At 38.0% G+C, this 13,527-nt stretch overlaps 1 protein-coding gene across 4 annotated transcripts in view; it reads left to right on the top strand.

The window, feature by feature from the left end:
• dcc (DCC netrin 1 receptor) overlaps positions 1 to 13,527 on the top strand; it is a 356,620-nt gene that overhangs the window by 262,639 nt on the left and 80,454 nt on the right. For 3 of the 4 annotated variants that reach the window (XM_084934587.1, XM_084934589.1, XM_084934588.1), the window contains 5 exons: positions 1,887 to 2,125; positions 4,273 to 4,411; positions 10,970 to 11,077; positions 11,889 to 12,083; positions 12,191 to 12,223. In XM_084934587.1, coding sequence (XP_084790713.1) covers positions 1,887 to 2,125; positions 4,273 to 4,411; positions 10,970 to 11,077; positions 11,889 to 12,083; positions 12,191 to 12,223 — 714 coding nt within the window. The remainder of the gene's footprint in view (positions 1 to 1,886; positions 2,126 to 4,272; positions 4,412 to 10,969; positions 11,078 to 11,888; positions 12,084 to 12,190; positions 12,224 to 13,527) is intronic. The other variant, XM_084934590.1, reaches the window with a different exon arrangement.

A 13,527-nucleotide genomic window follows, 5' to 3' on the forward strand; every position in this document is an offset into this window, starting at 1 on the left:
TTCACAGTAAAGTAAAGCAACATTTAAATAAGCAATAAAGTTGTTCTTATATTTTTTTGGCATCTTTTAACTTTTCCATATTCCATATATCTGATCTCAGTCATCAGCATTTTGGCCAGTACCAAACTGCACAGAGATTTTCCCGCATTACAAATACTCATTTTTAGCTGCCCTACAGGCTGTTTTGCTCATTAAATGAAAAAGACTAAAAATAAAATTTCAGTTCAAATTCGTGTCAGCGGCTTCGCAGTGAACCAGTAAACAGCGCTCTTAACTCTACTGTGGGTGTGTTTGTGTGTATTTTAAACGATCTGCATCACTGTGTTTCTGCTTTCAGTAGGTTTGACTGTCTGTAGATCAGAGGTCACAGAGCTGAAACCAGCAGAGTTGCTTTTATTTTTATTCACTCTTTAGTTCATTGTGTTTACCTCAGCTCGTTCCAGCTCTCTGTTAGCATCTGTTAACGCCTTTTTTTCACATCCTGCTGCCTTCAGGTGCTCTTCCATTTTTCTGGTTCAGAAGTCACATTCACTGAGGTATTCAGCCTGCATCTCCAGCTCCACTACTGACTTTTCTTATCTTTAGATTTACAAGTTACTGAAAGAGTATCTGTTCGGCGAGAGTGTAACCCCGTAAATGTCCTCCAAACGCCTCACATGTAAGAAATTTGTTGTTGTGAAAGCGGACACACACATAATGCTGCAGTTTCCTGAAGAGGACAACTAAGAGGATACAGTCAATGAAAATGTGCTTCTCTGAGTGTACCCTCAATGAAGTACATCCACATGTATTTTGTATACTGGTACAGTATACAAGCGTCTTGAGTCTGGGGAACACAGCTAACTGATGGAAGTGCTAAAAATAATCCAATTGAAATGTAATCTTGCGGTAGTCCATTGCTTCGGAGCACCAGGAATTGAGTAGCATATTGTGAGAAGTGTTCTTGTAGGTTTAGTTGTGGTGATGATGCCATGACTAGAATTCACTAGTGTTCCCTGAAACATATCACAAGTGGGTAGCTGGAAGTGCTATTAAATGTTTTTTAGCAATTACATTAAAACCACTGACCATTATGTCTTCAAACTCAGCAATGTACTTAACTGGGTTCCTACCAAGTTTGATGTAGACGGGATTGTTCGTTGTACGCATAGGCAAAGGACAAACACACACACACACACAAATGATTCCTTGATTTTGGAGAGATTCCCAGTAATTTAATGACAAATAAGTGATTGACAAAATGGAGAAATTTGATCAAAATCAGGTACATTTTTTAAACACAGTGTGTTTAATTTATGTTCCTGAAAGATATCTTAAAGCATCTGAAGGTAGCGTAAGCTCTCTGGTTTTCTGGAACCACAGATCCACATCAATGAGTTTATATTTGTTTAAATATGCAGAAGGCTCAGGATGGCTGGATTTCATTCACACAGATACTTTTAATAAGGCCAGATTTTCCGCACTTTCTTTAATTAAAAAAATAAGTGTCACTGGCCATTGGTTCTGTCCATTATAGTAACTGTGGTCACCAAAATGGGTTTGTCCTGTAGGCCCCACCCCTTTGTGGGTCTGTGGATCCACTTGCTGTTTAGAATAACGTCTTTAATCTGTCTTTGTCTCCTTAATCTTTGTCTTTTTTTCTCTCCTTTTCTCCTCTTTTTCACTTCTTCATCCACCATTCTTCCTTTTCCTCTCCAACAAACATGGCTGCCTGCTGCATGTCTCTTCCAAACTTGCATGTCATCTTATCTATTTATTATTTATGTAATTATATATTTGTCTTCAATATGTTTCCCATATATAAACGTCATTATTGCACTTCCATTGCTTTGTATGATTTCATTAAATGTTCCCAAACACCTTGGTTACCGCTAACCCCCCCAAAGACCCCATTGACCCATCTGAGGATGACCTCTTCCACCTCTTTGATAAATACCCCACTCCCATGCCAGACACCAGCACTCCCATGATCCCCCCAGTGGGGGTCCAAGCTGTGGCTCTGTCCTCGGATTCAGTCCGTGTCTCCTGGGCCGACAACTCTATGACCAAGAACCAGAAGTCATCGGAAGTTCGTTACTACTCCGTCAAATGGAAGACAAGCTACTCCACCAGTGGAAAGTACAAGGTAAATCACAGACTCTCATGTCCATGCTCTGGGTGTTGACATTACATTTGAGGACTTTTACCCTCAGACTTTTATTTTGAAAGTGAAATAAAACCTTTGATTTTGATTGGAGCGAATAAGTGATTAATTAAAGTCTAAAACCTAAACTATAAAAAAAGCAAATGATCTAATTGTCAATATCTTTAGTATCACATAGTAATGTTGAATCAACAGTAGGACCAAGAAAATAATTTGTTTTGGATTTGTGTGTATCTCAATTTCAGACGGATTATTATCTTGTCTCTGTGAAGTGCAAATAAATAGTGGCTTCCACTAAAAATCAAAATAAGCTTTTAGCAAGACATGTATTTTAAACTAATCCTGCAAAATAAACAAAACAGATTACATAATTTTTTAAAGCTTGGGTTTAACTTAGAACTTAAAAAAATGTATATTACTTAGCTGTTATGGTGAGGCTCAAAGCTATTTGTATGGGGCATACTTAGCTGCCCCATACCCCCCATTGGGGGTTTGACTTGGGGCTTTAGGACCTGACTTAGGAGCCAGTGGTCATCAGAGATAATTTTGAGGATTTGACAGAAAACTTTGTCATGAGACTTGATTGCATGGATCTGACTTTTGTATTCTTCACTTGGAACCTGTCGATCCTTATAGTTCAGATTGGACAAGACTTACTTGTCTTGGATTAGGGTTATTTCAACAATCTTAACATTGTGCTTAACTTACCATCTATTGATCTAGATTTACTAGATTTACATTACCTCTTAAATAATGCCTGCCTAATTATTCAAAATTCTGGGACTTCTCTTTACTCATGATTTGTCTTATAACTTAATTTGTTGGTCCAAACTTAGATTTTGACATGAGGTTTAACATGGAGTTCACAGTATCTTGACATTTTGCTTCCCTTAGCATCTACTCATTATGTAAAGCCTTACCTGACAAATGATGCTGTGTTAGATATTTGAAATGAAAGGATTTCAGTTTTAATAATGGGACTTTTCTTAACTTGGGCTTGAGTTTGGATTTGTTTGTCCCAGCTTAGGACGTGACTCTGGAGTTCATACGATTCAAGTCTTGCATGTAATTTACAAAAACAATGAAACAATTACATCTTTAGCCACTTTTTCTCTTCTCGCTGTAGTCACAAATTGAAATGATGTTGTATACACATTTATTATTTACCCTAATTTCAAATATACCTTATCAGTATTTTCCAGGATGTGCACTCACAACTGCATCTCCACCTCCTGCTGCTGTTCATTTATCAGCTTACCGGAATTAAAGTTCATACCTTTCATCTCCATCTCATTCATTCACTAACATTTTTACAAGTGCCCCATCTGTTGCTGCTGCTCAATACCACCAAGAATAATCATGCACACCCCTCTTGGAGAATGGAGTCGTCTTACAAACCAAAGTTTATTAATAATTTTTTACACTTTTGAAGCTTCTATTGACATAAAAAAATCTCTCAGTTGGCAGAAAGAACCTAAAATTTTAGGCAGCACTGTTCCAGTGAAGTAGTAAAAACACAAGGGTTGTATCATTAATGGTGGTCTGAAAGCAAGATAAAAAAAAAAAATCCTTGTTCGATTTTAGGTTACTGAGTTTCCCTGGAAAACCAAACTCTTGAGAACTTGTAAGAGTGAAAAAGACCTTAGAAAAAATAATCTGAACTGTGCTCCCATAATACTGTAAAAAGGAAATCTATACAAGGGCAGGCTCCATTGTTCTTAATAAAGAGTAGACAAAGAGAAAGTGACAACATCTTTGCTTCTTCTTCCCTGTCATCAGACATCAAAGTTTGGGAAGTAGACACTATCAAATTTTAATAAAAGTCTAAAGTTGTAAATAACTGTATTATATTTCTATGCTTAAACCTTTAAGCTCCTCAATAATAATGACCTCATGGCTGGACTAGGACAAAAAATTGGCCCTGGCAGTGTTGATCCAGGCGCCCCACCATGATCACTCCCACAGCATAGGGTTTAGGGTTAGAAATGTTATTTATTTATTTATTTTTTTGTAATTTTATCCGTTGATTGTATTTGCTGTATATTTTATCTTTTAATAGCAGCTTTATTCTCGTATTGTTTAGTTTAACATAAAGCCATCTAAGCTTCCAAATAATGTCATGTGTCCAGTCTGCAGACACTACGGCCCTCAGCCACACGGTCACTGGCCTCAAACCAAACACCATGTACGAGTTCGCTGTTATGGTCACCAAAGGCCGCAAGTCCAGCACCTGGAGTATGACGGCGCATGCTACGACATATGAAGCAGGTAAGTCTCACAGCTTCTGCCCTTTGTTAGGATCTCATAAACATAACACTGATAGTAGGTCTGACTCTAACTTTAAGCCGAACCTGTTTCTGAACCTATTTCCCAAACACAAGACCTCCCAAACAGGCCCTTTAACCACATAGCAGTCCGGGAAGCGCTAACGATTCTCATCACAGACAACCAACAGGTGCCTCACATTCAACTGCAAGTGCACAAACTGTAGCTGTGCCAGATAGAGACAGAGCACAGTTTGGCCACAGTTTTACCACACCAAGAAATCTGCATTCTGTGAAGATGCTTTCTCACTTTCTGAAAGCTGCTTATTGGTGGGATGAGAGGGGAAAGGTTGGTAGAGCTCACTTTGAACTGAACCTTACTGGAGATTGGAGAAAGGCAGTAAGTTTATACAGCAAATATTTTCTCATGCATGCAAATATGCAAATATGTAAATATTTTTAGCTTCCCTTTTTTCTGTGCAATCATTAGGTATCTACTACCTATGTAAACTTGGAACTTATTCTAAAGGCATTTTATTAGTCTTTTAGCCCTTATTTGCACAACTTGTTTCAAGCTACTGTAGAAGATTTATTTACATTGTGCTTTTCACATACATGGGGCACAAAGCACTTTAAGAAATCAAGAAACAGGGTGCAGAACTAGATTTAAATCAAAAATTATTTTGAAAATAATTTTCTGGGACTTTAAATTAAAGGTTGCTTTGTTTCTCTGAGCACTGTTGGATGTCCTTGATTTGAATCAACTTAATGTAAATGAAAAGCGGCCAACTGTATATCTTATTGCCTTAAATGAATAGCTATAATGCCAGATTGCACTGCTGATTACACAAACAGTGAATGGGAACTGTGAAAATCCTGGTTTGAGGTGGATCATTTGTTTATTTGTTTTTCGTGAATGTATTGTGAATCTTTGACTGACATTTATTCATTCATTGTGCAGAAACTTCAGTTTCTACTGAAAGTAACATTTAGGGAAAAGGGCAGCTTCAGGAAGCATGGGTGCACCAAACAATGAGATGCATTACTCTATTTTCTTCCCCTCCCTGAACAGCAATTACTTTTAATAAGAAGTTTAACTATGGATAGAAATGATGTTTTGGTTCAGTGAACAGTCATCTAGAAACTCCACTCTCCCCCGCAACAACACAACAACTCGTCTGCAGCAATGAAACCCAACCGCAGACTGAAATCAAAATGTCAAGGTATCCCTTTCAGGATGTTTACAATCATGTTTGCCGGATTTGTCACCCAATTAAGCGTGAACGGCATTATGGCCCCGGTTCCCTGGGGCCTGTTGGAATACATTGACATTCAGAGTGAGCAGACGGACTGAGCCCACTCAGTCCCTGCAGTGATCCACTGGCTCTGGAGGCACACACTGACCATATTTTCACAACAATACACATACTGACCACTTTTTCAAAAGCAAAACAAAGTAAATACTGCATTTACTGCAGCTCATAACGTGTCTGTCTTACTATGAAAAATAGGAAAGCAGATATGAGAAATATTTCTGTACATTAGAGTGTATCACATAATGGTATTGGTGTATTTAAAAGCTATATACACTTGGACACCAGGGGATGAACCTTGATGAACCTGAAGATCTTGCTCCTTGTGTCATAATTGCATTACTGTTATTAGCACCATCTCATGTATGTGGTCCTCACATGGAGTTGCCTGAAATAAATGATATAAAAAGCATTGAGAGGATTTTGCTTTAAAAATGCATTTTTTTCCACCTCTTTGAAACTAATGGGTCATTAGCAAGCCACTCAAGGGTAGGGTTAGTTGGCCTTCTCCTAGGCCATAAGCATAGTTTCATATTCATTCATTCATATTTCATCTCTTACATCCATTTCAGTATGCCATGCAGCCATACTAGTAAAAGTTCAATGTAATGGATGGATGTGAACATAACCAAAATGAGAAACTTTGAGGCTTCTCCACAGTGTCTTGTTCCTAGGATTGAACTATTTTGGACAGTGACCTCTGATATTGTTGGATTTTATTTTATTTGATTCTATTATTGAATCTTCCTGAATTTTCTGTCTGCTGGGATTGCCACATCTGTCACAACTGCAGTCTTGTCAGCCCATCAGCCTATCTGGTTGGTTAGCCAGCAGCTGCTTGTCTGTCTGGAACTCAAAGGCACTTGGTTGTGCCTCTCAGTGTGCATGACCCTAGCTTGCATCATGCTACTATATACTGGATCATCTCCCGAGCACTTCTGCACAGTCTGCAACCTGTGTTCATAAAGAAATTACCATCTTTTTCTAAGCATTTATTCAGTGAATTGAACCCAGTTACCTTTCACATTTCAGTTAAATCTGAGATATCTGGCAAAGTTGTCTTTTCAGTGTGTTTTGTTTTAATTTTCAAAATTAACTTGATTTTTGTCAATAAAAAATGTATGTGGGTGATCGATTGCTTGGTGGAGCAATGAATAGGTGATTAAGCTTTCATACGGTGTATGCTACTTAGACTGCATTTTTTGGTCTGGACAGTTTTGCCTTAGAACAACAATAATCCTCTCTCTCTCTAATGAGCTATTATTTTTGGGAATCTGAAGCTTGTTTTTGATTAGTTGTGATGGAGGTCTCTGCAGAGTCAAAATGGCTTTGAGCTAATATTCCAGCAAGGGTTTATAATGTTCCTCAGCTCGCTGGGTTGCTGTACCACACAAGAATTTAGCCTTTTGACAAATCTTGATGTGTTGCAGTGCTTTCAGTGCTGCAGCCTCCCCTGGGAGCTGATAATCTAAAATACCACCCAAATCCTTCAAAATAAAAAACAAAACATAACAAAACACAAAGTATGTCTGCCCACAAGAATTACTCATAGTTTTGAACAAATAAATAAATAACCTCACTACCTAAAGCACTGCTATGGTTAATCTGCTGCTTTTTCCTTTAACATTATAGGATTAAAGTCAACTTTATTATTATTACACATGTATAAACACAGGGTAACAAAATACAGAGTGTGTTTTTAGTGTTCTTCTTCAGCATTTTTGCACAAATTACTCATGCTGATTATATTATTTTAGAATAGAAGAGACTCTACATTCATGTTAAAAAGAAAATTCAACAAAGTACGCCGTTGTCCCTAACCTATAAGAATTAAGAGGTTAAGGAGCAGTCAGGTTGTGGTAGTCAAATTGTTCTGGCAGTTGATGGGATGGAGCATTTTGCCAGGTGTGGATGTCCCTAAAAAGTCAAGGTCACACCATGATGTCCTCAGAGAAGTTGCAAAAAATCTAGGAACAACATATCAGACTTTAAAGGACAGTACAGACCACAGTGCAGATTTTTGGCCATAACATATATCGTTACATCTGGGAAAAACAATAGCAGCACAGCAGTGGTGGAGGGCTGATGTTTGGTTTCAAGTTCCTCTTTGACTTTCTTTGCACTTTTAGTTTTGGCCAGCTTCTTCCGACAGATGCCCTGTGGCTGGGAACTGTACCTAGTTTGAGTCTTTGGACAGTTCTTTTTAACCTAAGTTGTTCGCAAGGAAACACTGAGAAATAAAAACAGTAGATTAAACATTCATTTCTAAATGAGAGTGAGGAGTCACAACTGCATGCCATGAAAGCCAAAATGATGGTCTTTCTATTTGCAATCACAAAGCCATGATCCAAAATTCATATTATTTTCTGTTATTTTCTATTGCGTATTTTTTAACTCGGTTTTAGCTTTAACAATTTTAGTTAATATGCTTGTAACCTAAAGAAAGCTTTCATGAGAATATTGATTTTAAATCCTTAATATGTAACATAAAGAATAACCACACAAGAAGGCTGTATCTGTTACCTGCAAAGGCCTGTGAAGTATCCTCTTAATATTCTTATTCTTCGATGGTTTAATTTGTTTGTTTTTTTAAAAAAAAGCATCATTCACCTCCAACCCAACAGCACTCAAATCATATCAGTGACAACACTTGAGCAACCTGTGTAGCTGCTCAAGACCTTCAGGTCCCACTGACAATAATTGTCTGAGAGTAACTCTGTCATTTGGAAGTCCTTGGTGTCACATTTAAATCCTGTTGTGTTTCTAAGTTAAAATTGTTATTTTGGTGACATTTATTATGGTGATCATCTTCAATAGTCAACAATTCAGGATCATTGACTACAAATTGAAAATAGTTTTAATTATATCTGCTTTGAGTGCTGGAACCACTACTTTAACCAGCAGGTGTGTTCACAATGTATTTTCTCAAGGTTTTCCTCTATATTTATGATAAGTACAGGTTGTCACCATCACTAACAGGCTCAGCAGGAACTTCTAATTTCCTCCAGCTCGTCTTGTCAGATTTAACAAGCAGTTTCATTAGCCAGCTCTGGGGGGCAAGCTTTGAGTCCTTTCCTGGTGTGAAACTTAAAAACTCGTCTTTAATCACATCTGTAACTCAGGAAGCACCCGCAGCCATCACACACTACAGATCTGATAGGCTGCCACTTAGTTTCCATGGTGATGGTTGGAGGAGGACAACAAGCCAGAGTCTTTCTTGTGAGGCCGAGCGCTTGACATTTTCACAACAGAAGCAACACAAAAGGGCAGTTCAGGAAAGTGTTGAAAATTACCTTCTGTACAATTTCCTCAAGTTCAAACACAGCAGAAAGTCACAACAAAGCCAAAGAGCAGCTGAACTGAGCTCATTATAGATTATTGTCCACTCTGGAACTTCCCACACAGACAGACGTTGTGCAAATGTTTAGACTAAACAGTGAAAGGGAAAAGCCGTCTGTATGTGTCTGTCTGATCCAGCATGACTGTCTGATCCAACCATCCATTTAACAACCAAGTATACAAATAGATAAAGTGCCAATCAAATGTCCAAAGTAACAAGTTTACATTATTAAACAACAGCTAGGAAAGGGAAATTCTTTGAAGAACTCCTGCATAGGGCTGGGCCATATCATATCGTTCACGGTAATACCGGTATAATGTTGGGCAACGATAAGAAAATGAAATGTCGTGATAGAATATGGGTAAAACGCACATGTGCAGTGCCTTTGTTTTCATACGCACATGGTGGAAAAAGCATGGCGGAGAATGAGAAGGGCGAAAGCGGATCATTGAATGAAACGGATGAACCAGAATTAGTTTGTAAATATGCTGCAACTTCAGTGGTGTGGAACTGGTTTAGCTTTCATCCGTCAGATACACAACAAAGCACTATTTTTGGTAGAGCATGCTAGCGGGCCGTTGTTATTACCGTGTTTTTTGTTAAATACGGCACACTTAAAATCAATCCTTTGATTTTTCTGAAAATCGACAGTGCCTCTTATAATCCCGTGTGCCTTACGTATAAATTCTGGCTGTGTTTACTGACCTCGAAACGATTTTATGTCGTACACGGCGCTCGAAAATCTGTCAAATGTTTTAGTATGACTTTGCTAAGCTACGAACACGCGCTGTTTGATGGATTGTCGGAGCATTGCGGCTATCGTAGGAGGAGCCTCGCGGAGTGATACGTACTGTGCTTCAACATAATATTACCGTATTGTGTGTGTATAACCTCTTTTTAAGTTTTGTGGATGTTATACATGGTTATGCTGAGGATATGTCGGCCAGTTTCCACTGGAAATGCTTTTTGGTTAAACTGTCAGCAAGGAATTTGCATTTACACTGTTAACTTTTTATATAACTTTAATGCACTAATAAAGTTGTGGAGTTGTAAAGTATTTTGTCTAGTGTGAACTGTATCGTCAGTTATATCGTTATCGCAAATTTTCAAATGTATATCGTGATAATATTTTTGTTCATATCGCCCTGCTCTACTCCAATTGATTCTCTCAACAATAATTCAGTTGTATTTTTCAATAGGCTTTTGGACTAATGGACAAAATAAGTCTGAAAGGAAATAAAATGTTTTAATATTTACCCATTTATTCAGCAAACTAATGAATTCAGTTCAATTAATATAGCGTCACTTAACAACAACAGCCACCTCTAGAGACTTGAGATTGTAAAGTACAGACCCTACAATAATAGAGAGAAAACTCCACCAGTTACAGGACCTCTTAAGACCAAGTACTTGGTGACAGTGAGAAGGGAAAAACTCCCTTTAACAGGAAGAAACCTCCGTCAGAACCAGGCTCAGGGAGGGGGAGCCATCTGCTGTGACAGGTTGGGGTGAAAATTGTCATGAATTTACTGTATTTTTATTATATTCAGAGAATAAATTCACATCATGTGACACTATGAACCGACTACACTACATTAATAACTTTAATATACTCACCAGTAAACTGCAAATGCCTTCTCTTGCCAAAAAGCTCTTCTAGAGAGCCAGGGACCTAAAAGTTCAACATGTAAAGGTTCTGCGTGTCTTTCCTGTGACACTCTACATTTGAGCAGGGTTTGGTTGTCACATGTAAGTAAGAAATGTGGAGTGTGTAACAAAGAAATCATGAAGTGATATCTGTTCCATTTAAAACTGCCTCCCAGATTGTCTATGCCCAGTTTCATTTGTGTTGTAGCCACTGTAGCCAAAGACACTGTAACCTCTCAAACTGCTTCTGTTTTGTTGACAGCTCCTAGCTCCGCCCCCAAAGATTTAACAGTTATAAGCCGTGAAGGACGACCCCGTGCCATTTTGATCAGCTGGCAACCACCTATGGAGGCCAATGGGCGAATCACAGGTGAGTCTTTGCACATAAACACACAGGTGTACCGCTGTAGTTTTCTGTAATAACACATACTGTTGATTAGAGTTGAAGAGAGGGTTAAGTTTCTGATGATTTTTTCAGCTTAAGGTTTATCATTTAGTCTGAAAGTAGATCGAAAACATCAACACACTCTTCAGGACTACATGAACCCAGCTGCTTTGTGTATCCAAACGCACACACCTAACACAATATCAGCCGATCAGCTCTGCTGTAAACCCGTCTGTTTTAACGAGCTCCGCTGTTCCTGCAGCGTCCCCGAGGACGAATCAAACGCTCCCTGCGGGCATAACAGCACAACACAGACTTACTCTCAGACACACAGATCGCATATTTTTAAACCCTCTACTTGTTTCTGTTTTACATCCTAAATGTTTTGTTTTTTCCTAAATGTTTTTAACATTTGCTTCTAAATGGCATGTACCCAAACATTCTGGGTATCAGATCGTAGTTCTCAGGTTTTTCACTATAATTATTCATATTTTGCATCACCTTTCAGTGACGCACTTGTAAAAAAAAATTCCTCTAGTCCCGTCGACCTGGGTCCAGTTACAGTTCAGATCACGTCCGCCTATTATAACAGAAGAACTGTTTCGTATGCAAAAGGCTTGATTTTATATAACACCTTTCTATCTTCTCAAACTATGTTTTTTTTTAGCATTTAACTAAAATGTAACCTAACTCTAACTACCCAAGTGGTTCACCAGTAGATGTTAATAGGTTAAAAAGATGACTATTTTAAAAAAAATACGTATTATTACTCATATAATTACAACTCGTTTGACAGGTTACATTCTGTATTACACTCTGGATAAGAACATGCCGATAGACGACTGGGTGATGGAGGCAATTAGTGGCGACCGACTAACCCACCAGGTTGTGGATCTGAACCTCGACACTGTTTACTACTTCAGGATTCAAGCCAAAAATGCCAAAGGAGTCGGCCCTCTATCCGAGGCCATCCACTTCAGGACAGCCAAAGGTATGTCCGAGTGTGTGTGACTGAACATCCGTTCCTGCTTTACCTGTAAATGTATTCCTTTGTTTCATATTTTATAAATTAGCTCACACTCTCTGTTGCTTTTTCAGTGGAGCATCCAGACAAGATGGCCAACGATCAAGGTAGGCTTTTTTCATCTTCAAAGTGGTTTCTCATCAGACTGTCTGACTTCAAGGCAAATCATGTCTGAAGGTCTGAATCATCCTCAATCTCCAGTAAACAGTCATTTTAACTTTCATCTAAGCAGATATTTTTTATTTTGAGTTCAATCTCAAAACTATACTCGTGTTATTTGATCTTCAGATCATGTTTTGAATACGATTAATCTTCATCTCTCACAAGTTTATTTAAGTTTTATTTGTCTGCCTTTGCAACAAGTTGTAAAATGTTACATACTCCTGAAATTGTGGCATGACATTCAGTTGAACTGAAAACCCGATTCACAGACTTCAAAGATATAGAGCTGAACACACAAACTCTACACTGACAGACACTTCATAAGCTTTTCAGGATGAGGCTCAGACTGTACATGCATGTAGCCGTTGTGATATCACTCACTGGTTTCCACCCTTTGTACTTTTAAGTATCAATGTTAACATTTTCCTGGGTTTTTGTTTCAGCGTGACTGTGTATTTATACAGTGAAACTAGCAAAGAATAATAAATAATAAACTTATTTACATAACACCTTTTAAAACAAAGTAATAAGGTGCTTCGAAGACAAGACAGGGAAAAAACAATGATAATGCATTTAATAATATGAAGGTGAAATAACATTAGGCAGGGAGGTAATAGCAGCACTAAGAGATTAAAAGTGAGGAATGAAGATAATTAAAAATGGAAAACAGGTAAATTAAAACTAAATATGAAATAATAGAAATGATTACTTGGAAAAGACGATGATAAAGAACAGAACGAAACTCAAAGTGGAGGCACGGAAAAGGTCAGCTTATAGAAATCTGTCTGTAAGAGGGATTTAAAAGACGAGAAGGAGCCAATCTGAGCTGCTCAGGGAGGGAAGTCCAAAAAACAGACGCCCCAACTGAAAAAGTATGCAGAAAGTACTCAGTTATAGACTATAGATATTTGAACAAGATAGTAGACTGTTAATAATGCAAACAAGCGTAGTATTCATAAACTGTACTGGTACACAAAAAGAAATATGAGAGTTAATGAGGAACAGGCCAATAAAATTCTATTAATGTACTCACCAAAACTAAAGTACAGATTTCTTGGACAGTCTGTTAATGTAATTAACTGCAGAGCAACCCTTATTATTTGTCAAATGATTCCACTAAAGAGGCTCCAAAAGGGCACAAACAGCACAAACACGGCTGAGAAAGTCCAGTTCAGTGAACTGAAAAATCAGTTCAGTGAAAAAAAATCACTTGCTGTTGTTATGAAGGAGTAAGATATTTGTAGAGTTC

Source organism: Perissodus microlepis, chromosome 7, assembly GCF_051167445.1.
Source record: "Perissodus microlepis isolate ML-2025 ecotype Zambia chromosome 7, ASM5116744v1, whole genome shotgun sequence".
NCBI lineage: Eukaryota > Metazoa > Chordata > Actinopteri > Cichliformes > Cichlidae > Perissodus > Perissodus microlepis.